At 37.3% G+C, this 26,706-nt stretch overlaps 1 protein-coding gene across 1 annotated transcript in view; it reads right to left on the bottom strand.

The window, feature by feature from the left end:
* Window positions 1-693: 693 nt before the first annotated feature.
* LOC131435158 (calexcitin-1-like) overlaps window positions 694-26,706 on the bottom strand; it is a 126,193-nt gene continuing 100,180 nt past the window's right edge. The window contains exons 5-7 of the mRNA XM_058602754.1: window positions 20,918-20,994; window positions 8,975-9,110; window positions 694-8,234 (exon numbers count right to left, since the gene is read on the bottom strand). Of these exons, the coding sequence (XP_058458737.1) occupies window positions 8,124-8,234; window positions 8,975-9,110; window positions 20,918-20,994 (324 nt within the window). The 3' untranslated portion in view covers window positions 694-8,123. The remainder of the gene's footprint in view (window positions 8,235-8,974; window positions 9,111-20,917; window positions 20,995-26,706) is intronic.

The following is a 26,706-nucleotide window of genomic DNA, read 5'->3' as shown; positions in this document are numbered from 1 at the left end:
GCGCACTGAAGGCACTTTCACTGAACCGTCACGGAACTGAAATGTGTGAATAGTCCTTAAGAAGCCAGTTGTCAGGTTTTGTCTTAGACTAAAACCAAAGAACCAAAATTTTCGACTTCAAGCAGCGTTGCCAAGTTGCCAGATTTGTCTGGTAAATGCCAGATTTTTCTCGTTTCGCCAGACACTCAAACTAACCAGATATTTTGCCAGATTTTCCAAATTTTTCAAATTTTCCTAGATTTTGTCAGATCTAGCTAGATCTTTACGGTTTTGGCATGTATATTACTCTAGGTTGGGAGACCATTTTTTCTATTCATTGGCTCACTGAAAATGAAGCCCGGCAAAAATTCCCTAAACCCAGACAAATGCACATAAATGTTTGAGTTTTGACCGATTTAAAAAAAAAATGACAACTCTGCTTACATAGGCACTCTAATTTGGTGTGGAGTTTGACTGTGTTGCCAAATCAATCAGTATCTAATTTGATATTCTGTTGTAAAATTCAACCTACTTGGATCATATTTAGGTCGAACTTAGGTCGTTGGTGAAGTTAAATAATAATTTTGTTAAATAATAATCTGACATTTCGTTAAGTTTAGTATTTGGTAGATTTTCTTACCTGTTTGAATAAATTACGTCATTTCCGTGGCGGTTACGGGAATTGTCATCAAACCAGAAGTCACAACAAAGAGGTAGGTTTATGTTAGACTTTATTTCAATCAACATTCAACATTAATATAGATCCTATGTTTTACATTTCAAAGTTTTCATCAATCAAATCGTTCGTATGCTTCAAAATTATCGCTCGGTAGCTTCAAATCGAACAATGACCGTATTGTTTTATTAATTCCTTTATTCCACATTTAACCAGAGTGTACGTTGGAGCTTTTATTTCAAAATTCTCAATTTAGCTTCTTAGCATTTATCTCTATCTTTTTGTTTAACAACAACTGGTCAAACGACTATGGTACGGTTTTAGCCACATAATTCTAATGGTATCGAAGGTCAATCAGTTCTCGATATTGATAAAAGACAAGGGAATTTAGTGATATTTTTTGCAAAAGAGTGCCGGAGACGGACACAGTAGGAAGAAGGAGAGAGGAACACTCACAGTTTTATTGATATGGGCGATTGGTTTTCGCAAGTCCTCAATAGAATCACAGAGCAATTGACTACAGTTGAAGATCATGTTTTGAAGGTAATATTTAGCCATTTTCGCTTCACACTCGAACACATAAACATCTATGATGAATTGACCATCGGTTTGTAATAATTTGTTTAGTTTTGTTGTTTTTTTAAATACACGAATCTACTGCTACGTATCAATGTTATCAAAATTTTCGCGTCATCAAAATCGACTTTTGCCAAGTGCTTACTGCTACCGATACGATTGGCACCATATTGGATCCGATCTTAGACCTACCAAGAACTCTATGGAAGTGAAAATAGCATTTGTGCGCTGGACGCTTCAGGAATGCTTTCAAAACGAGAATCTAAAAAATGCAGTTTAACAACAACAGGAATTGTCGATTTAGTTTAGTAAGTGAATGAAAAATTCGGCTATTTTTTGCTAAAGAAACGCATTCAATTATGTTGGTGAAAATGTAACCCCTCGGCAAAAAATTAATGCTCGGAAGCGAACAGGCTCTATTAGAATGAATACAATTTCAACACAAGAAACAAGTTAACTTTTATTTGGATTAGGATAGAAATTGAAAACGGTTACTCGTTCATCGTCCCGGTCTGCTAACTTTGGTAGCCAGTTGCGTCCAAATCAAAGATATGCAGTAATTATTCTTCTACTTCCTAACCTCAAAATTGACGTGTATTAGAGCAATGGACGTCTCGTGCTATCGTACGCTATTTTGTAAAGTTTCCTTCCACACAGAGTTGTTTGCTTAGTTAGAGAACATTGGTTGTTTATATGCTATAGACTTTTCTTTGACATTTCAACATCATCTGATATAGAGATTTTTTTCTGTTTGTTTGTTTGTTTGTTTATATCATATATGTAATAGTATTAGCTATCGAGTACTATCATTCTGTTCTTATCTAGGATAATATTCAAAAGTTTTCAAATGACACCAGCTTAGTTCTTTGTAAAAGGATGATATTTGAAGGGTTATTCGGGGAGCATCCCGCGTTTGACACACGCAGAGAAGATTTGGTAAGTTCGCTTAGTGGAATGTTTCGTTGATTTCACAACAGTCCCGAACTAGTCCTAAAAGGCTTAGACTTTTCACCTAGTTTCTGATTCAAACTCAATCTTTTTATGTTCTTTTAATAAAATTTTGTTCGAAATCAGTCTGTCATTTCGAATCGATTTCAGAATGGTTTGTTCCATATTGTAAGTGAACTATAGATTTAGGCAAGGCTAATAATTATTATCGATCTTATGCACTAACTTTCCAGTTCCTGGAAAAATCATATCCAACTAAAAATGGTTTATTCGTTCGAAGCGGATCCGGGTCTGAATAAAGAAAAATCGCAAACGATGGGAAGTTGTCATCAATATTTTTTGAAATTGTGAATGCAATTTTAGATATTGTGCTCGGAAGCACCTTTCAACCTCATTTTCCTTCGAATCCAATACTTTATGCAACGATTTATCCAATAAAATTCATCAAATGTACAATAAAAATACACACAAACCGCTGGTTTTATGTAATTTTTTTAAGTCTGAAAAATGCAAAAAACTCCACAGAAACAACTCCTGTTTGTAGATTTAGTGAGCAAAAAAAAACGCTCCAGTCAGTTCCAAAGTCTTTCACATTTATTAATTATCTGTAAAAAAAACTTCGAAAATCTGCAGAACATAAACAAAACAAAACTCGGACATCTGTAAAAAATTGCATGTGACAAACATGTCAGCAGCACTATCACAAATTTTACAAATTGGTAGACAAATCTGCTCATCTGGCATCTCTGTTTCCTAGTGAATTTCACACTGACATTTCACCCATTACTTAGTTCCATGCTTGCCACTTGGGCAGCGCTACAATCGCAGAAGAGTTACGTTGAATCGTCAAACAACGAACAGAGCTGTGGATGTAAAAATCTGTTTCGCAACATGAAACAAAATTTCACCAATTATGACGCACTAACTACATGAAAATCTCTGAATACGAATAAAATGAATGGTTCAATTTCTTTGATGTTAATGAATCTGAATTCTTCACCTATAATTCTAGAAATCTGAAACTAAATTTTGATACTAGATTCTGGAACTGAACTCTGGGAACTGAAACTGAGTGCTAGAACAGAAACCTGAATCTAGATCGTTGTGAAACACTAATTCGAGCCTAGGATTCTGGTTCGGAACTGAATTCTATGTTTAAGTCCGGTACAGGACTCAGTTTTCAAATTTGGATCCAAAATTCAGCTTCGAAACTCAGTTCTAGCTCTAGCTCTAGCTGGATTCAAAACTGGTTTCTGGAATGCATTTTAGAACTGAGTTCTGGATATAAAAATGATGCTGAATGTAGTTCCAGAATCTCAGGCTCGGAACTCAGTTTCCGAATACTGAACGTGAATTATAAGTCTGAATTCTGAAAAGGGATTTTGGAACTGTATTCTGGTCTGAACCTTAATTTCATTCCCAGAATTTCAGTTCCAGAGTCCAGGTCTAGAAGCAAGATCCTGATCTCTGTCCAAAATCCAGGCTTAGAATCAAAACCTTAAATTCGGTTCAAGTTCCACAGTTCTGAAATTCGATTCTGGCCCTAGATTCCGGACAAAGGAATGATTTTTAGATCTGGATTCTGGAAATTAAAAAAAAACGTCTGGTGTTGGGTTTTGAAACCGAATTTCAGAACTGAACTCTAGAATTAGATACAGGACCTGAATTCCGGTCTAAATTGAACGAGACAGCTACGCAGGCTGGAATGAATGCAGCATCAAGTTATTTGCGATTATCTCATACTACTGAAAATTCTATCATAAATTAGTGATCGTATCGCCGATGACGTGGAAAAAATCATGTTGATACGTTGAATAAAACAGGAGATATTCACGATCAAAAACTTATCACTCTTTCATTTTGAAAAGGCGCCCCATAGTAAAGTGAAACGTATTCACTTCAAATTTTGTCAGTTTTTCGAAATAATCATGAAAATCTGTAGACATCTGTAATTTTATTTAAATGTAAAAAAAATCTTTGATATGTTATGATATTCTAATCCATTTCCGACCTTCCCCAGTTAACCGAACTGATCGGAATCGGTTGTGGCATCTGATTCAGAATCCATTCGGAAATCCTACTGGATTTCTAATCAAATTCCAGACGAGTTTATTGGGTAACTGCTGTCAAATGGTTACACTCGACAGTGGTTAGGGTCAAAACTGGGTTAGATCTAGCATGAGGCCAAAACCCCCATAAGATTCCCGCGAAAGGCTGATACTAAATTTTATCCGGATCCTACTGCCGGTTCCAGACTTACAGAATGATACATCCAAAACAAAAAAAAATGAAAACGGTACACTAACTTCTCTTGAAGGGGACTGAAAGGATTTTCATAAATTTTAGATTCAAAAGGAAATATCTTATGGTACCATAGTCTGCTATTGAATTTTATCCGGATCCGGCTTTCGGTTCCGAAATTATTGGGTGAAAAATGTTTAAAAAAATCAATTTCACTGAGTGATCATTTGAACGGCTGAAAGCAGAAATTGGATAAATACAACTTAGCTTGGGAAACCCGTTCAAGTATTTATGAATGCAAGAATCGGATGATAACTTTGAGAGCAAGAACCGGACACGGATTTTGCAATGTAAGAATCGTTTAAAAACAACGGTTATTGCAAGAACCGGACTAAAAAACTTTGAAGGAGGATCCAAAACACATCGGAACTCACCTCGATTTTGTTTTAGAAAAATGCTAAGTCAATTTACGCAAGATCCCATTGACAGTCATTCAATTCTACTCGGACTTCGACTTCTGGTTCGGAAAATACAGGGTGATAAATGTCAAATATTTAGAGATGACAACAAAAAGGAACCAAATCTTCAAAATTGTCATTCAGTTTGAATTGGATCTGCGCACTTTTTTTCGCTGAATATCGGCGAAATCATTACCGAGATTTGAACCGACGAGTACTCGGTAATCATCTCGGCAAAAGATACAATTGCAAAGTATCGGAAATATCAAATTTGACAAACGTCAGTTATTACCAAATTTGTCAGCAAAAGTTTACTGTCTGTTCGGCATAACCTTTACTGAATGTTCGGCAAAAGTAACGAAGTGAAAATTGTAAATTACTGATCCTCCAGCAACTAAAAGCAAACAAAGAATTCCGACAAAGAAAGCAGGATCTGGAACGTGCATTCTTTAAATAATCAATAATAATTTGTAGTTATTATACTTACTGGATAAATCGTAGATTCTCACTTCTTCGTCAGAAAATAACTGCGTAGTGAGTAGCGAAAATATGAACCATAAATCACAGTTGCCTTGCCGAATTTCGGCAAAAACTAATACATATTTCAAAATTTTGGTCAAAGCATTTGGTGATTTCGGGATAATTGTAAATCCCTGATGAGTTTAGTATAAGATTTTGTCAAATCTCGGCAAAAAGATGCTCTTTTTGCCGAAAAATAACTAAATCTACTGAACGGATCACGGAAATCGTAATATTTATTACTGAGAAATCGGAAAAATTGTGTGTTGTCGATCTGTCTCGGCATTCTTCTTTACCGAGCTAGAGAATTGGATTTAACTGTGTGACTTCTGGTTGTGGAATTAAAGGGTACACACTAAACATCGTACGGTAACTTCTTCCGAACCTTTTAACGAATTTTGAACAGCCGAACTACCAAACATTCTCAGTTTCTTTTAATATATCAGCACAAACAAACATTTGTTTACAGCAAAACCTTAAGATACCGCTGTGATGAAACGTTATTTTTGCTGAAAAACTCAGCTACCGAGGTTCGAACAGCTGAGATCGGTTTTCCAATTTAAGTGTGTACTGAGTGTTGAAAATGTCAAATCATAACTTAATTGGGGATGCAAAACATTAACGAAACGTTCAAGCTTATCCCAAAATATTTCAAATATTGCCTGTTGGTGGCGAAGCAAACCTACTTCAGTTTTGTCGGTCCTCGATTTCCAGTTTCGCAAGCACCGCAAGTTGGGATGAAAACCTTCGAAATGGGAATTACATCTCAAAACACTGATTAGAAATGCATCGCTAAAACACTAGGTGGATTTTTTAGGGTTCGATCATTCCGATTGCCTGTCTACACACTTAAATTGGATTACCGATCTCAGTTGTGCAAATCTCGGTAGGTGGTTTTCTCAATAAAAATAATGTTTTCATTACAGCAGTTCCTTAAAGTACGACTGTCAACAAATGTTGATTTGTGCTGTTATATCGGTAGTATGAAAGTGTTCGGTAATTCGGCTGTTCAAAGCTTCTAAAAAATGCGAAATTTACCGAACTCAGTTAGTGTATATACACTAAAAACCACCAAACGAAGTTTAGTGTGTACACAGTCAACCTTGTTCGGCAATTCTTGCCATATTTATCTCTTTTTTGTGCTAACGGCCAATAAACCACCTATCAACATTCACTTTGCAGAGGAATCTCCAAAGACTCAGTACTCGCTGAGAGTAAGTCCTAACAGAAAACAATAGAGAAAGGTTTTCTCTTACGTCTGCCGTTAAAATTAATACTCTATTTTTCTTAGCTCTCCTGAAATAACGATTCAAAATAATTCCAAATTGAGTAAAAAGTAGTCAATAAATATATACTTTTCGTTTTCTGTGTAGCTGCACAGGCGCTGATGGAAAATTCCGATAACCTATGCCATTTCGTTACACTTCAGTCAGAAAAAATGGATGATGCAAACGAGATAGGCTTCGTTCAAAGGGAAATTTACTTTTATAAAAAAGCAGCCATCATTGAAAAACTCAAAAACTGTTTTCTCCTAATGAAATGTCAGTTTATTTAGTTCAAAAATTCTAATATTTTTCTTGAAGATTTACCAAGCAAAAACTGCTTATTGCGTTTTTTTAACCATGTCTGTTTTCCTAAGATTGTAAGTGAAACCTTAAATGCCCGATGATTTGAATCGTGAAAATAAAGCATTATCAAATAATTTCTCACTTTAATAACACTATTAAAACCCACTGTGAATTGATGACCGCCTCCGGTAGTATGGACATGCACATTATAAAAACATTTTTCAAGCCTACTATAATCAGCCAACCGAAAAATGACAGCTGATAACAAAATAGCCGTTCAAACACAGGAGAATCTCAGGCACGTACCGGATTGGAACTAAGTGAGAAGATAGAGCTGCATAGGTTGCAAAAACTACAAGGCTCTCACCGAAAAAAAAAATGTCCTAACCTAGAAAAAGCATCTTTGGCTTCTTTTTTCAAGTAGCTTTGCTGCAAGCAAAAACCGAAGATAGGCCACGTCACCTAGAAAAGCTGGAACCTATTCTCGTTGACTATGATTTATCATATTTCTGTGCTTCACAATTTATTATAATCACGTCACGGGACCGGTTCGCTTCCCCTCCACAAACGCTTTGAATGGCAACAAAAAAAACGGAGAATATCTTTTTTTATTCGTTTAACTTCAGAACTGTTAATCCATTCGCTCGAGGTCTACCAACAGTTGCCTCGAAGTGATTTTCTTTATTCATGACGCGAAACGGAAAAGAATCTGCCTGACGGTAAACCGATTTAACCGTTCGACTCCACGCAGTGACATCTGCCGGAACCGCATCACAATCAAAATGATTGATGTATTTGAAAACGCTTACAATTTATTGCACCGGACACCGAAACTACCAAATCTATCTCCGTCTGCGTCGTCAAGGTCCGAAATGCTCCCGACCGTTCGTATAAATTGTTGATGTGTTTTGAATTGGGAACTCAACGCTAGAGAAAAAACAACGCAACCCGAAGGCCGCCGCTACTAAATTTGACTAAATTGAAAAATGCCCTCTTGCGCCAGGTTCGGTCTGTTCTACCGATAAGTGTCTTCTTTTGTTCGGGTGCACTATCGCCGCCGCTATTGCTGCCGCTAGAGGGGTTCCAAATCCACCGGAACTCGGAACGTTGTTCGAGGGTATTGCTAAGAGCTAGAAATCGGTCGTTCGCTCCGCTACGTTAAAATTCTGTTTTACCGAAAATGAAGTTGCCGGGCGCCGTTGGATCGTCGGTCGAGAAATACTCGCGCCACAAGTCGGCAAACTGCTCCCGGTTGACCTCATCAGAACCCTACAGAAAGATAGCGAAACGGGAGAGAGAGAAAAAAAAACTTATGAACCCGGTTCTAGAATTTACGATGCATTGCCGCGTAGCAGAGTAGGAATTTAATTGATTTCAATTTTCGGGGGGGAGCACAGGCACATCGAACCCAAAGGTAGGACTATATAGTTGTTCTTTCGGATAACCGCGAGGCTCGTCCGCACTATTTGGCGCAGGGCCAACCGGGACACGGTTCACGTCTGTCCGTGATGGCCCATGTGGCCGACTAATCGTAAAATAAAATGCATCCTTGGGTACAACCGTTTGCTAAACGACCAACTGATTGCGGACCAGGGCTATTTTAATGAAAATTCAATCAATATTTATCGTATTCGGGAATTTCGGTGAGAAGTGGCAGTTGCAGTGTCAAGCCTGTGCGGACGTGCCGGGGTTATTCGACCGGGTCCGAGTCTGACGTTAGCTATGAACACGTATAAAGTACCGCGTATTTTTTTTATCGGGATGACACGATTTTGAAAGCCATTTGTTTTAGTAGAATGGACACAGTAACTTCGGAACATAAAGTTTTATGTACCTTTGCGTAATCTACTCTGTTCATGGATGCCTGACTGTTTGGATGAAACATATGAACTGTTTTGTTAAAGTGTTGTGCAATTAAAATGATTGCAGCAGTTGGAAACTTATCGGTGAATTTAACATAACCTCAAATCCTCCCAGCGATTTGCGTTTGTCAACGAAACAAGTCTTACCTGCGCCATCTTCCGGAATGCTTGCTGACATTCTTGCTTATCGGGTCCGTAGCTGGAGCAGACAATGGAAAATTCCTCCGCATCGATGCCTCCGTCGTTGGAAGCGTCTTCTAGGTCGAACATAAAGTTCATGTATCTGGAAAAGGGTGGAAAAAAACAAGGATTAATTCCCAGATACGGAATAACATTGCAACCGGTCGATTCAATTTGCGGTCGGAGACAGCGATGTTAGATCTACGGATCCGTAGGCAAAATCTACGGAAATTGGATTATTTCTACGGGAATCTACGGAAATTTGAATTCATCAACAAAGAACTATGGGAATTAGTTTTGTTTGGCGAGCAAACAAAGAAGCTTTCCGCCGCGAGAGCTTCCGAGAAAAATGACTGGGGCGCCTTTTCAAAATTTACCCTGAACAAGAATGCGTAGAACTTTTTCGTGAATATCTCTTGTTTTATTTAGGGTAGCAACATAATTTCTTCTCCACATCATCGGAAACATGTTCAGCAATTTATGATAAAATTTTCGGTAGTATGAGATATCCAGAAATAACTCAAAATCCGAGTTTTCGAAAATGTTTGGTATCAACAAGCATTGAGGTAAAATTCAGTGCCAAAATATGTTAAGGCGCGCAAAATTCCAAACACATGAATTGAATGAACCGTCACACAAAGCGTAATGCACTACAACTTTATGAGTTGACGAGCCTGACCAGTTATTGTGAATCCCATAAAATGATTTTTAACGTGAATACGTTTTACTTTACTATGGGGCGCCCCTTTTCAAAATTCGCTCTGTTTAAGAATGGATACACTCAAAATAATAATCATGTTATAGTCCCGTGAAAAGTTATGTGAATATTTTCCACCCTACTTTTCACGTAGGTTTTAATGGACTGGCATTGGAAAACACTTCAGGACGCACTTCCGGACTCACGCAGGCACTCGGTCCAGTCGAACACATGGAAACTACCATACTGGAATGGTCCGGTCGATGTAGTAAAAAAATGTAATTAAATAACATTTCTCGCAAATATTTACACTACTCACACTTTAAGGGGCCACTGTTCGCCATTTTCAAAATCAAGTTTTTCACACTGGAAATTCACGTAGATTGTTTGACGTTTGGTCAATTCACGTACATTTTATGTGATGACTGTATGCATTTTAGGGGATGTTCGTGTAACATTTAATTTCGTCACGTAAAACATTCAATTTGACATTTGAAATCAGTTTACGTGATTTTTCAAGTGAATCGAACGTGAATTTTTATTTGAGTGATGGTCATCAACATCCAAACCAGGGATGCCAGAATCGCAGATTAATTTGGGTTTCACAGATTTCCAATATGTTGCACAGTTTTTTTTTAATTGACCACTGACTTCAAGCAAGTCTTCAAATTGCTAGGGAAAACAGAGCGCTTGTAAATAAAGAGATCTATTTTTTTGTCACACCAAAAATATGACCTGGTATCCTTGATCCAAACGGATAATTTTTTAATCTCTGTCTGACATGTCAGTAACGACATTGCAAATCCGTTGTATTGTGAAGTACAATTTTAGCCGAACATGAAAAACTCTCTTTCAGGTCGATCAGCGCTAAATTCTGATAAAAATATTTCACACACCATCGGTTTATTTTCCTTTCAGCAGCTTGATTTTTATCAATTCGTTTGACATGGAAGGAATCAACATTCATCTGTTAGCCGCAGTTCAGGTTCAAAAAGTTCGACTCTAACCTAATAATTGGGATTGGGCGGGGAAACGATAAAAAATAAACTCTCCGTCGGTTAAATTTCCCGCTATAAATCATCGATTTCCACGAAATGGAAATCATACCCACCAGCTTGCGTTCCGGTACCGTTGCTTTCGAGGCGGAAAATCGTTTTCTTTTTTTTTTTTTTGTTGGCGAAAAATGATTCAAGTCGTGACAACAACACGGAAAATGAGTTTTTCAAAATTTATTGCAAGGTAGAGGCAGGCGGGAGGCCTAATCGATAATTTACCGGTACGGAAGGTTATTTGTCGCCCGTTCACTCGGAACAAAATAAACGTGTGTGGAACGTTTGTTTCCTGCTGTTGGACATTTTTCCACGAATCAATCAATCCGGCAATCAATTCAGTTGACAGCTCGGAGTGACCGCTTTTTTCAGGTCGAAAAAGATGGCGGGCGATTTGCATGTTTTCTGGTCTGTTATGGGTGACAGTATATTCATTATTCAATAGCACCTTCTGGTCATCATTTTTTTTTGTGAATTTGAACTTTTTGAAAATGGGTTACTGTTTGTGTTCACTAATTCCACTAACAAGATTTTCCGGTTCTGCATTTTTTTGCGATTTCGGATATTTTTTCTCCTTTCAGGATCATCGATATTTTTCTACTGGAAACTAAATAACTAATTTAGTTATTTCGTTCATAGTTAATTAGAAATCTCAAGAGATTCCTTGATTATTTCACTGATTACTGATAAATTATTGTCGTGAATACGACTTACTTTACTATGGGGTGCCTTTTCAAAATTAGCCATATGGAAGAATGGGCAGAACTTAATCGTGAATATCTCGACTTGTATTAATGGTAGCAACATAATTCTTTCACCATTTCATCAAAAATATGATCAGGAATTTAGGATAAAATTTTGAACAGTGTGAGATAACCACAAACAACTCAAAAATTAAGTTTTCTCAAAATTTCAAAATAATGCGGAAAACTCTTTACTTTCGCTTGGGTTTTTCGCGCAAGGACGACGATTTTGAGGTAGTCAGGCACATATCTTCAACTGAATGCGTATAAAAGGGGAACCGTGGTGAAAATCGATCATTTCTTTTCGTGCGTTCGATGGGAGCAGACGTCGTGGGAGTTAAACCATCAACCAGCAGCGACGGAGAGAGCGCCTTTTGCGTGGTTAAAACCTCAAACGCTCAGGTAGCAACTTTCATTCGCTTGCTGGCCTTCAAGGCGAGCAGACTGCCATCGCGAGAGTTAAACCATCAGCGACGGAGAGAGCACCTGCCATCATTTGGTTTTCGGTAGTCATAACGAGAAGTTCAATTTTCAGATTGTAGTTCCGCAATATAGGTTTAGAATTCAGAGCCTGCGTGCTGAAACTGGATTCTGGAACTGTATTCCGGAACTAATTTGAGTTTCGAAATTGCAATTCTAGAATTGAAACTGGATTCTGAGTCTGTTATTGGTTCTAAATTTAGTTCTTGAACTCAGGATCCAGTTCTTTATTCCAGACTTCTTCTATTCGGTTCTTTTTAGAACCATAATAATACTCCTAAAGAATTATGCGGAAATTTACTTTAGTGTACTCTATAAAACCCATTCTGGTAGTCATGGCGAAAAATCGTCTTCATGTTTTAGAGCTTAGTTCTGGAATATGGGTTTAGAATTCAGAGTCTGCGTGCTGAACTAACTAAAATCGTCACCATTTTTTTATTATAAAGAACTATACTGCTTATTTCAAAGTATTTAAGTGCGTTTCAGAATGTTTAATGTAACTTATCTGTAATTTAGTCTAGGCGCATCGTTTAAATTTCTAGTAATGAAAGAGGGGAAAGTTGCACAATTCAAACAATCGATGAACTACCAATTAGAATTCGGAAGCATAAATAAATCGTGTCATATTCGTATTCACGACATCCAGTTATGTCTCTGACATTACACACCCGTACTTTTTTCAAATGTCGTCTCAATTCGTTTTCTTGAATATCAATTTGTCAGCAACAGCACGAGTGATCATAGATTGGCTTCCGAAGAACGCTCATGATTAGAACACGGTTCTGGCTAGGAAAGTTATAGCACCAGTCACAGGTTCCGAATTTAGTTCTTCGATTCAGTTTTAGTTCCTGATTGTCCAGGTAAAAGGCGCTAAAAATGAAGAACCAATTCAAAATGGTTCTATCAGTCTTGTATGGCAAAAATCCGGCAAATACAGAACCATTAATAATCCGCTAGACGAAATTCTCTGCCGGGAACGGTTGTTGTATTGTTGCCAGATTCTTGCCGGAATTCTGTCAACATGCCGGCAGACGTTGCCAGCCGTCTGAGGGGAAATCTGCCAGACACATGCAAGCGTAGTTACGTGGCGAGAGAATGATGCGATTTCGCCTGCAAAATTTTGACAGTTACCAGAATCTTGCCAAGCTTCTGCCAGCTGTCAGAATTTTTCACAAGCGGGAATTACCGTGCTTCCAGTCCCAGTTTGCAAAATTCTTAGCAGCCGTGACCGTGGCGCCATGTTCACAAAAAATTATGTTGCCAATGATTTGTTCGAGAAATGTGAGAGCTGGATATCTTGTTAATATGATGTCTTCGCTAAAACTCAACCAAAATTCGTGAAATCAATACCGAAAACGGAAGATAATCACAAAAAAAAACTATTAATCCCAGCACAAGCGATTGAAATGAGGGTTTTTTGTTGTGCAACTGGAAATTGGCCGTATTGTTGAACTTCTAAAAGCAGTTATTTTTTATAAACCTCGAATAAACTTTTTCGCAGTAGTGGAAATGCTCGTTTTTTCGTCATTCATCACTTTTCAGATTTCCTCTGCTCGATCGGACCAGTTTTGAAACAGTTGTTGCTAGTTCTGCTTGAACAATTCTTCTGTTGTCGCATGTGACGGATACTTTTGAAGTCAAAGTTGGTCTGGATTTAATCCGTTTATTGAAAAAAGTTCAATTTCGTTCGTTCGAGCTCAGTTCTGTTTTTTGCCGACCTGACCATTTGAATAGGCACTGCTCGTTGTAAGGAAAGTAGCCATAAGTTCCCTTATGCCAGGAGGAAACAGTTTGAAATATTAATCATTTTCTTTCATGACTAATCTAGTTTTCAACTGGGACAAAAAAATAGGAAATGAAATCACACTCCGTTCCAGTTGTTACGCTAGTTGGCACGTTTCTCATTCAATCCCATAGTTCGGGTTTAAAATTTTCAACCGGACAAACGATATTCGAATGTTCCAACTTCAACCTCGAAACTACTGCTACGAAATTGATAATGAATAATGAAAACAGAAGCGTAGATAATTCACAGTCCCATTTAACCTTCAGAACCGAAAGCTTGGCTCCATTCCCAACGTGGTCGGTGGTGCATAAATTTATCCTGAACGGAGCAGCTCGAATGAGTTTGTAATAGGTAATACTTATCATCCACCAGAAGATGGTTGTTTGGTGTGAAGGAAAAACACTCCACACAGAAGCATCATACGGTTTTCGGCCCTTGTGGCTTGAGTCAAGTTATGAGTATTAGGCACTGCTATCACCGAGAATCAGACTGCCGATAACTGTTTTCTGTATACTGTATACCTAATAGAACAAAATTTACCATTCCTAAACAGATAAGCATGTGAATTGAAAAATGCATTTATTTCCTTCCCGACAGTTCAGTCCACTGAAACAATAAATCGTCCTCCCTTGTTGGGTATTAAATTTTTAGAGTGTATATTATTGCACTTGTCTATTTCCATGACCAAGAACAATAAAACGTTTGTCCGTCCGATCTCGCTATAGAAAGTAACACTGTTCAATGAAATGTTGGTATGATTTTTACGAGGTCCTAAATCGTGAGGAAATTCAATCTTCTTGTGACAGTGTTTTCTCGGAGATGCTCTTTCATATCCAGCAGTAATGTGCAACGGAATAAACTTTGTTCTTTGTTCACAATCGTAAATTAAAGGGTTAAGATGGAATGAAAGTGTTGCGAAGAGACTTACTTTATTCCCTGCGCTTTCTTCTGTTCATCTTCCGTTGAGTTGAACTCAAAAACATACATAAAAGCCATGTCATAAATCGAGAAACTAGATTTAACTTTGATTTTCATTTTAAGTGGACAGATTCTGAACTTAAAATAAGCTCAGAATTCGAGTCCGATTAGGTGGCCTGTCAATTTTTACACATCATTCAGGAAGCAAAAATTTGGTAGCAGCGGATTAGATATTATTTGATAGTTCCGGAACTTAAAATCCGATTCGAATAAAAGCTCATGGCAATCTATGGAATCATAAAATCTTTTATTGGAATCTAAGTTAGTGAAAATCTATCTACAAGCGGCGAAATGGAACATGTTTGAAGTAACAAACCCGTAAGTAGATTTTTAAATTTTCTAAAACTAATTTCTCCCTTCAAAACTGTTTGATTGGAATCAAATATTTTTCTAAAAAAATACTTGATCCGGCTGATTTTATTATTGAAATAAACTAACTATTTATTACAATGTCAACCAAAGTTGAGTTGATGTTATCGGCAATGGCTATGTTGATTCATTCTGTTTTCCCTTTATGTCATAAAACAGGCTCGATAAGTTTTTGCGTGCGGGATTGGACTATGTTTAGTCAGAACAAATACCAAGCTTTTATCTTACGGGAAGTCTTATAAGTTGTGTTTCATCACATCCACAGTAGTTCAGTTGACAGAACGATTTTCCCGGATTGAAGAAGTTTGCGGATTTATAACTATTTCTGAGAAAATGAAGCTTTGGAGAAGCAAATCATTTTCACTGTACATACCCACTCACTCCTAACTTTTTATTAAATGATCAATAACGACACTGGCTACGAACAAAGGCTGTGCTACTGAGGGAAAGGAAGGAATATTAGTCCGATACTCGTTGTTTCTAGAGACCGCGGGTAGCACTGCATCTCGACGAGCATTTCGAGATAAGAGATTTGTTAGTAGTGATCTCAACAAAACCTGATTTTCGATACTCAGGAGAAATGTAATAAGTTTGAAAAATATCTCCAAGGAACGATCTCACCAGTATCCCTTTTCTCCCACTCGCTCTGGTGTCAACAACGATGAAACACGACCAATGTAAGAATAGAATAAAAACACTCGCGAATGGGTTCTCTGCATAACAAACCCTAGACCTTCAATATGAATGACACGATCGACTTGTAAACTTTCACAAATTCCATAGAAATCCGACAAAACCGACAATTACATGCAGACGGCGCTTCGATCGGTTAACAGGTTAACATCGTTGAATTTTTGGGACGGTAAATTCTCAGTGTACGCTGCTTGGGCATCTTTAGATTCGCGGATCAACATTATTCCATGAATAGCACTCTCACTACTAAACACACACTTGCCACACCTGCACTATCACTAAAAATAACGGTTTTAACCAAATTTTTAACTATACGTATCAAACAACACATTGAAATCATACTTTTTTGAGAGCAGCAGCAAGGCCAAACCATTTCTCCTCTTATATAGACATTGTCAAGCGTAAACTTAATAAAAAGCAATAGGCTATTGTCAGTGAGATGCAGTTTAAGACAAACTGACTATTTTTGTCTGTATTTGGTCTAGATTGAATTTGGAATACAGACGTGATTTGATCTTCCAATGAAACATTTAAATTATTTACAAAAGTAAAGCCTTGGTATTCCATTCCTTTTAGTGGAATTTGACCTTCTGTTTCTACAGAGCCATTGCATGGCTGGTACTATGATTCTATTGACACTCAGAATCCTTCCAGGTCAGGGCTCGAACATACGACAACTGGCTTGTTTAACAAATTTTCTCACATGTGTATAGTAACTTATCATGAATACATTTGCTCAGAGTTTTCCGCAGAAATATTTTTTAAGTAGTGCAGTCCACTTTTGGCGACTCATTTCCCTCCTGTAGACAATCTTGAGTTTACTGCCCACTAAAAATTCGCTAATGACCTTTTTGGGAATCACTGCTCTAGCCAATCTTCTACAAATATACTAATTTCATTCTGGAAATCTTTTCCAATATTCATCACAATTAGTCTAGATAAGTTTGGGTTATTCAAAACTAATCCAACCTAGTTTTGCCTAATCTTGTTTGAAGTGTATCTGTCATTCGAGCTCGCAAAAAACAAGTGTTTGTTAAGTAAACAAATGGTGTTTTTTATCATTTCATTTTAGGAAATAAATTTGACAGAACGATATGGTTTTGAAGATGAATTTTCAGGTAAGTATGGATTGTGATTAGATTCAAATTAATGCTTTCAATTTATGAACTGAGATGGTTGTGCTTTTGAGCTTGACTTGAGGTTGAGGAAAACCTCTACTTACCGCTACTTTGATTCGCATAAAATATATCCGAGATCTGACAAGGTATTATTTTGACATAAGAAGCTTTCAACGTAATGTTTGTTTTTTTTTTCTGTTTATATTTTCGTATCAAATGCTATAGATTGAACAGAAATTTAGTTTGTTTTCGACGGAAGCGAGTGAAAATTAAATGAATGATTCCAACATTCCTGTTTTGGTTCGAATCAAAAAAGTACTTAATACAGGATTTAGAGAACAAATTATGCGGTGTATGACGAGTCCTCTTCGTTATTTGGTCAAATACTACACTGATAAAAACAGGTCGAGTCTATTGATATGTAGCACTTTAAATAAATTTTAAGCTGTCATGGGTGCTGCGGACAAAATGCAAGCACTTAGTTGGTGAATCATGCTCGTCATAAATCAACAAAATGCATCTTCACCTGGTTCTACTAAGGATTGTTCTCTCCGACCGGGGCAACAACAGCAACGTATTCAACTTAGACGTTACCCGTAACAACATCTTTAGATGCGGTTGCAGCGAGAGCAGGCTTAAAGGATGCTCAGGGATAACAGCAGCAAGGCCAAACCATTTCTCCGCGTGGAACTGAATTTTCAACAGACGGATCACAGGATCCAAACATTCCACATGCTGCTCGTAAAAATGTAGAACCAAAAAAAGTCCGTGAAATTTTCACCCAGAATTGAGTGCTTGAAACTGACAAATAAATATTTTTTTTTAATTGCAATAACTCATATTCTACATGCTTCGATGCAATACATTTAGGTTAAGAAGGATTCTAAATAAAAATTTATGAATAATTTAAAATTTTATGAATGTTGTAACTTTGTTTACATGTAAGATCGAAATACTTATGATGTATGATTCTAAGTTACAAGCATTATTGTTCTATCGTATTTCTCACTCTTCTCTTAATTGCTGTGTGATAAAAACATGGAATTAGCTATTTATTTCTTCCATATAAATCGGTTCAATCAGTTTATGATCAATATTTCACCCGCTTGTGAGAAATTCTGGCAGTCGGCAAAAGCCTGGCAAGATTCCAGCAGCCGTCAATTTTTTTTTGCTCTCGCCACGTGTCGTCTTTCAAGATTTCTCTTCCTTCTTTTTTCTGTTTATTATTTAATATTCGTCAATCCTGCATGTACATCCAAAATAAACAAAACGAGTCTTGAGACCAGGTAAAAGAAAAGTAGTACTAAAGGCTCTAAAAAAGAAAAACCGATTCAATACGGCGCTGCCAGTCTTGTATGGCTAAAATCCGACAGAAACAGAACCGTTGATAACCGCTAGGCAAAATTCTCTGCCGGAAACGATTGTTGCATTGTTGCCAGACTCATGCCGGAATACTGCCAGCACTCCGGTAAAACCTTCTGGTAGACACTACCAGGCGTCTGGGAGAAAATCTGCCAGGAACATGTAAGCTTACATGTGCTTCCAGAATGGGAAACTGAGGACCAGTATATCCAACGTAAGTTTATACTTCCATCAACTAACAAAGTCTTTGAAGAAGATTTAACTAACCTGTTTCAAACAATCATGTAATTTTTCATGGTCTCTCATAAAAAAAAACAAAATAGATTTTTTTCACTATTTTTTCGCTATTTCCGGAGCCGGAAGTCAGATAAATTGCAGCTACTTTGATTAGGCTTAGAACACCTTTAATTCGTAACTAAGCATATGAAAAGGGTATCTCCGAGAAAAATGAGTTCTCACAAATATTGCATAAGTTGACATTTTTCAATCTCGATGAACTGATTCGAATTTATGGTCCAAAATGAGATAGTACTTGAATAAACCAATGTAACTCTCCTGCTCGTTTCACTTGACATATACGCTTCTGGCAAAATCAGACAAAACTAGGTTGAACTTCGCTGGACTAGATGAGATATTGCGGGATTATTTTTGTTAGGAATAAAAAAGTTTATTATCCTGAAGAAGCCCAGAATTTAGAGAGATTTGCCCCGTAGCTTACAAATACATAAATCGAAGAAAAAATGTATCAAAAACGTGCCTTCAAATTATTTCGAAAGAAACCATTTTACTCTAAAACACCAAACAAAATGAATGATTTTAACAAACAAAAGCGTAAGTCGGAATACTAATTTTTTGAAGTTAACATCTTATCATTTATTTCATCTGCCAAATGTATGAATTCAAAGCACTACAAATATTATCTTTATCTAAAGTTATTTAATTTTAAACTGATTTTGCAAGCTGAATTTATTGTAAAATTGTGTGTCAAGAAATTGACCGGAACGCACAAGTAACATCTTTGTTATTTTTATCAGTATATTGAGTGAAACAAACTAATCCACTGGGAAAAAAATAATTATCGTGTTTTGTAGTTTCAAGCAGAAATATTTGCTATATCAAACCAGATTTCCTTTTGTCAATTTCAGTAAAAAAGATTTCATTGCATGAAACTCAAATTTAATTATTTTCACAACTTTTTTCCCTATGTGTACCAATAAAAACTATCGGCTGGTTTGTTCGAAATTCTGGTTTCCCAAATTTTAAACAATAGCACAAATCGTAAGCGGTTCGAACTGTTTTATTCGTCACTGTTGGTTGTTCTCGAAAACGCGACCAAAATAAATTACTTGTTCTTTGGAAAAAAAAGTCTTCTGCACTCGGCTCCTAGAATCCACAATTTTAGGACACTTCAGCGCATAGTTTTCATTAAAACTAGAAAAAAGTTGTATATAAATCTCAATAATAGCACACCGGCTGATTATGAAGACGGTTTCCCAGCTTTTGATGAAGTTTTTCAACTATTTGTATAAACCCACCGACGTTTGCACCCATGAATAGTTAGTTCACTATTTGCCGCTTGGGAAGCGCTTCAGTCATATGCCACACAAAGCCACAGCGCGTGACTCAGTAAACTTGTTGCGTGACTGAAGTTATGGCTGCCGTAGTGTTGCATCGTTGCGTTGTATCATTGATGGGCCGGGGGGGCTTAAAAGTTGCGATTCTTCAGTCGATGTCAACTACGATCCGTACAAATTAGTATTTCCAAAACCGATACGGAATTTCCAACTGGTTTAAGGTTCCGGCGCAACAGAAATCGGATGTTGCACTTGAGTCGAAATTCATTTAGAACTCGTAATAAATTTCGTAACAAATATTAAACGATTTGATTCCGTTTCGACATCAGATTGACGAGAAACCGTCCGTAAAACTGAACGTCTAGGGAGGCTTCTACTTTCGTGATAATTAAATCAATTCTCTAACGAAGAAGATGACAAGCATATTTCTGTTGTTGCTGGAATATTAAGTCGAACAAATTCCGAGCTGCTTCCACTAAAAAATTAGCTCTACTTCTAAAAATATGATTAGGGTAGGCTTAGCAGATTTTTTTTCGAGCTTTCACTTGTTCAGCAATCACCCTCATCAGGATAAGGCATCTATTTTCTGATTTTTTTTTTCGTTCAACTTCCCCGCCTTAATACGGTATCAGGCTTAGGAAAAATCAATTTATATTCATGAGTGTGTTAATAACCGTTCAGGGAAACAAGTAAGGCGGGTCGAAAATTTGAGGGTAAAATCTGAAGGAAAATCGCACCCTGTCATGCCTTCACACGTACTCGCTCGTACAGATTGACGTGTTCCGGTCATACTCGGCAAACATCGGACGGACACTTGTTGGCATTCCACAGAAAAAAAAACTCGCGTTCTAATTCTAATAATAGTCCCAGCTGTGTCGACCGGAGTACAAGAGAATGGACGTTGTTTCTGTGCATGAATTATACCATTATCAATTATCACTGATTAAACATTTAGGAGGCATATGTTCTGTTCGTACGGCGTACCACAAACTACTCGTTCCAAATTGTCGCCTAGCACAAGGACGAAGGTGATGGCTCTCCAGCCTCCTCTCTATACTCACCTCAACTGCCAGTCAAGCACGGAGTCCGGATCCCGCGCGTACTCATCCCACATTTTGCACCACTCCTCGACCGAGACCTGTGCGAACAGGGAGGAAAAAAAAGAGAAAAACGGAAGTCACTATTAGTTCTGTGTGGGAAAAAAGTTTCGGCCCGATGTGCAGAGGTCGTCTGATGCTGTCGTACCGTGTTGATGTTGAGTGAGCCTAAAGGAGGAATAACCGCCCAAACTAGAAACAATATTCCGAACCGCATTGTTCCTGAATGTTTGTTTTATCAACCGACGGAAAATTCGTCCCCCCCTTTTTTTTTGGTGCTAAAACTTTAAACGCTTGGAACCACTTTTGTGATGGACTGTAGTTTGTTTGTATGTATTCGGTTGGGTTTAAGTGTAGATGATGATGATGACCTCAGATCAGTGAGAAAGATTTTATGAAAGTTGACATTTTTTTTGCGCGTTTTTTCAACAGAAAAAAGAGAAAAACTAAGAGCTAAAATTTTCAATCTTCCCCAAGAAATCGTTAATGACGTGCGATTTCACAAAAACCATAATAATTGGCAATCTAACGCAAAGCTAATTTTACCTGGTGCGCCATCTAAGTTTGATTATTTGAACCTTTCTTTTTTTTCGTTACAGATGAGAATGGGTCCATGATCTCGAGGCTCTTCAAACAGGAATGGGCATTTATCAAATAACATAGAGATCTGAGTCTAGATAGTCGAATAACACTTTTATGTTACCGTGATATCAGAGTGGAATGAGAAATGTTGACTTATTATCGTGAAATATCAATATCAATTTGTAATTTCGATTGCTCAACTGTTTTATTTCTTCCAATCAAGCTTTACTTTTAATGGCTCAACCAATTCACATCCGACAGAACTGCTGCCTTAACATAAAACCAATTCTTTCTCCATCAACTCAATCTTATCGCTTCAGAAACCCCAGCATCGTTGCGAGGTAGACCACAATCAATCGATCCTTGTGAGACAAACTTGCTGAAGTTATTTTTTCTGTGCTTCTTTTTTTTTTCTTCAAAGAATGTCTGCACGTTCGTGGGTGTGGGTGTGTGTACACAATGTAGCCGACACGAGCGTGTTTCATTATCCCATCATCGAGTACGGGGCACGTTAAAGCGAAATTGGCACTTTTCTCTCACATTTGCTTTTCGATAAGCAGAGTAAAAATCTGACATGTAGAACCATTCCACGGAAGTGGTGCTAAAAGGAATGACATTCAAACAAGATATTTTCCAAGGAAGCATCTTGTGGCGTGCGAAAAAAAAATAGATCGAGCAGAACTCGTCAAGCTTGAGCGCATCGGGTAGCAACTGTGCAGTGAAAGGATAATTTAATTTTATGCTTTATACAAGGGTATAATTGAATTAGCCTTCGAGAGACGGTGATGGCGATCAGCTTCAAAGCAGAAACACGTGGTCGAGTGTGTCGAGATGACAGGGCCAATCTTGATGAGCGCACTGACATCTCTTGATGCCACATTATGGATTGGATGCGAAGATGAACTAGCTTGTCATTCGCGGAATGGCAAAAAAAAGAATAGTTTTCTTTGTCTTCAATGTGATGATTTGTCTATTACATTAGTTCTAGAACCCTGATACAAAATTTAGGTCTAAAATGCAGTTCCAGATTCAAAAATAAGTTCTTGGTCGCAGGAACATTGTGAAACATCAAAGAACTAACTGCGATATTTTATTTCATCGGCATTTTTGCTCTCGCTAGTTTCACCTTGTTGACTGGACACGTATAGTGACGTAGTATTTAAAGGAATCTTTTCATGCAGTTAGGGTAAATTTATTACCTTTCGTTCGCCTAATGGGAGGAAGGAAATGGCAATTATTTTCAACTGTTCAGCGAAAGAAGCTTATGTACCAAAAAACTATTTAAGATAATTTGTTCCATTAAAAAACTAGCGTAAATTCAAATTATTTTGGCACGCAGTTGGTCGACCGAAACTTTTTTTTTTCGATTTCTTTTGTCCCGCTTAATTTAATTATGACGGAGATTAATCGCTCTCTAGTATAGATATACCGCTATAACTCGGGAAGCGAAAAAGTGGGAGCTCGCACAATTCACATAATCAATCAACTAATTAAAATATTTTTTCTGTATTCAAAGGTTTTAAGGAAGCGGAAGTTAGTTTATTTGAAGTCACGTCATCCAGTTATGTCTCTGTATACTTCATCCAAGATTTTCAAGTATATAGGGCAATTTAAGATCATACGTTTAATGACAACACGAGATCCTTTTTCACGCATAGTTTAAACTCAAGTAGATTGAAAAATTCCAATTCATGAAAATAATTACTATCATGCTATTTCGTGGTGAAAACCAGCCGTTGTAAGGGTTTTCCATCTGCATTCGTTCAAACTCAAGTAAATTGAAAAATTCGTCCAAATTTTTTCTAAATACATCGGATATGACAAAACAATCACCATAACGCTATCTCGTGGTGATCACTCTGATTGGATTCTTCAATTGTTAGTTTTTTATATTTTTTCTCTTGAATCGAGCACTACCATATAAAATCATGTGTAAAAATGGGTAAAAAATCACAATATTTCAGTGACTTTTCGTTGTATGTATATATTTATATATATATATATATATTTATAGAGAAATGAAATATCATGATAGGAGTTTCTTTTATTCGCTAATTTACACAAGTTTTATCATCCGAATCAAATATTTATGTGAGGGTCCGAAAATGGATTTGAAAGTGCTTACATGAAAGTGATTAAACATGAAAAATCTTCAGAAATGTTGTGGAATTTGCTTAATCTCTGCATGACGAACACTTTCACTTGAGACACAATTTTGGGTGCAACATTCACTTCACGTCAAAACTCAAAAATTTATCTGGATTTGTCTGGGTCTACTATATACAGGGCCCGCCATCTTTTTTTTTAAACTAGCGGTTATTTCGACATTGGTAACCTTAATGTCACTTCTGATTTGACGGAAACTTAGTTTTATCCTTCCGCTGAACGAAAATGGTTGTGTATACGCTTGAGGAACGCGTGAAGTTTTACTTTGAAAATCAGCTAGAAGAAGACGCCGATTTTTGCCAAAAAATCATCTTCTTGGATGAGGGACATTTTCATCTCAGCGGGTATGTTAATAAGCAAAATTGTCGAATCTGGGGGACGGAAAATCCGCATGTTATCATGGAGAAGCCGATGCATCTTCAGAGAGTGACGGTTTGGTGCGGATTTTGGTCTGGCGGCATCATTGGGCCATTTTTCTTCGAAAATGAGGCAGGAGCCGCCGCCATGGTCAATGGCGAGCGCTACCGCGCCATGATTAGCGATTGGTTCTTCCCGTTACTTCAAGAGGAAGACTTGGACACCATTTGGTTCCAACAAGACGGTACTCCGTGCCACACAGCCAACGCTACGATCGATCTGCTGCGCACAGTCTTCGAAGATCGAATTATCAGTCGAAATTCGGATGTCGTTTGGCAGCCTCGGAGCTTCATTTTCAGTGAGCAAAAAAAGGTATCACCATCTATCGTATAGAGGCCAAAACCGTAAAGATCTGGCGAGATCTGACAAAATCTAGGAAAATTTGGAAAATCTGCAAAAAATCTGATTAGTTTAAGTGTCTGGCTAAGCAAGAAAAATCTGGCATTTGCCAGATAAATCTGGCAATGCTGGCTGTTGGTTAAAATGACAAGTTTATTTTTGTTTTATTCCGTTCCAATTCTCGTGTGATTTATGCGACATGGATAAAAAGTTGCCTTTAACACTGAGGAAAATCGTGTGATAAGTGTTAAAATTGTTGTAGTATACTTCTATAACAGACACGAGGATTTTGTTATCGTTCCGGAACGTAGTGAAACGTTTTGAAAGATCGCGGCGAATAGTCGAGTTGGTGGTAGTAGTGTTTCCAACGTATAGCAAATTTGAAATTTGCACAGGATTTTGACAAATTCAGGTTTTCTCTTTGCATTATACAGTGATTGTTAAATTTACTAGTATACTTTCCACATTCACAGAACTTAAAAATAAATTGAACTTAAATCCTATTGAAATTAATAATGCTGAATGATGATCCGAAAAACAAAATATGTAATTTCAAACTACATTATTACCGACGATACTGACAACACTTTTTATACCATCCTGCAGTAACCCACTTGTACGCGGCGGGCAGATTTCCCCCAGTCTTCTGACGGTAACCAAAATTCCTCACAAACGGGAATATAAATGTCAACAACCTGTACTTGCTTATGTAAATGCCAACCAATCCCGAGCTGATCCGAAACTGGTTTTTGAAGTTAATTAACATTTATCAGGTCCTGTCCTAGGTTGAACCAAACGAGTAAAGTAAATAAACATTATTTGTTGCTGGAAAATTCAAGAGGACTGTAGTGAAATCTAAACCAAAATTACCAAAACCATGGAATTTAAATTATGAATTGTTAAAGAAATGATTTAGCTTCAATTCATTTGGAATTTCAAATTCATTTGAATTAATTGTTTTGATGATCAAATCAACATGGATCGATCAATAGATCGCGTATACTGAACCAAAACCGTGGTAAAAATTATTTCTATAGAGGAAAGCTTCAGCTAGGATTGATTTTTAACAGTGGTCGTAACTGGAGAGTTAACCAAACGTTTGCTTAACTTTGCTTTGAAAAGCTCAATATCGATATGAAATCAGAGTGACATACACGATTAACAGTTTATCGGAAGGATAATACAAACACCTGCATTACAAGCTCCTGGAACCAACATAACTTTTCCTCCTGCGGAAGCAATATATGAATCACGTTCTTAATTGAAGTGCAACCTAAAATTTTCCGTTGATTCACCGGAATAAAATTTACAAAATTTTACCCATTTACCCGCTTGCATGTGCCTGGCAGATTGCCCCCCCAGGCGTCAGACAGCGTCTGCAAAAGGGTTTGCCGGAATGCTGGCAGAACTTCGGCAAGAGTCTGGCAACAATGGAACATTTCGTTTTTGGCAGAGAATATCATCTAGCGATTAATAAGGGTTGTGTGACTGCCGGATTTTTGCCATACAAGACTGGCAGAACCGATTTAAATCGGTTCTTTATTTTTAGCGCCTTTAGTTTTATTGTTTTCCATTAGAAGATTAAATCACAGACTAACAGACAGGACACTCAAATTAGATTCTTCAATCATTTTAACAGTCATTTCGAATATTCCTTTAGTTGGGACAGTACACGCATATGTCATGATGTCGCCACGTTACCCTATCAAAAACATCCTGTCTGTCATCTAGACTGTGTTTATTTTTTTCATTTACCAACAGAGTTGTCATTCATACAGAATTACCTGTAATGTATTGATTCGTATACGTCCATGCGAATTTCATGCAGGATACAGATTTAATACATATTGCCAAAACTATATACATAATTGTGTCTACTTCTAATCCTCCAACGCAATACAAAATCGAACCCGTTTTGTTACAATATTTACTTGCTTCTGGTCTACCGCCACTTAATTTCGGATGAAAATTACCAACACAATAAAAACTAATCTAGATGAGCAACGCTGAGAAAAATAAATGATTACCTTCCAACATCGCTAAAAAAAGTTAAATATATTATCAACGTAATCCAATAATTTATTGTGATGATTCATTTTCAAATATTATGATGAAATCAGGCATCCCTGCAAGCAGCTGATCAGTGTTGACAAACGAGGGGAAACCAACTAGTAAAAAAACTTTTACATAACACAAGGGGTGTACCGATAGTAAATAGTTCGCGCAGTACAATATAGGTGGAACTAGTG

Source organism: Malaya genurostris, chromosome 1 (assembly GCF_030247185.1).
Source record: "Malaya genurostris strain Urasoe2022 chromosome 1, Malgen_1.1, whole genome shotgun sequence".
Lineage (NCBI taxonomy): Eukaryota > Metazoa > Arthropoda > Insecta > Diptera > Culicidae > Malaya > Malaya genurostris.
Note: the sequence above shows the minus strand (reverse complement) of the source record. Positions and strands in the feature narration are given on the sequence as shown.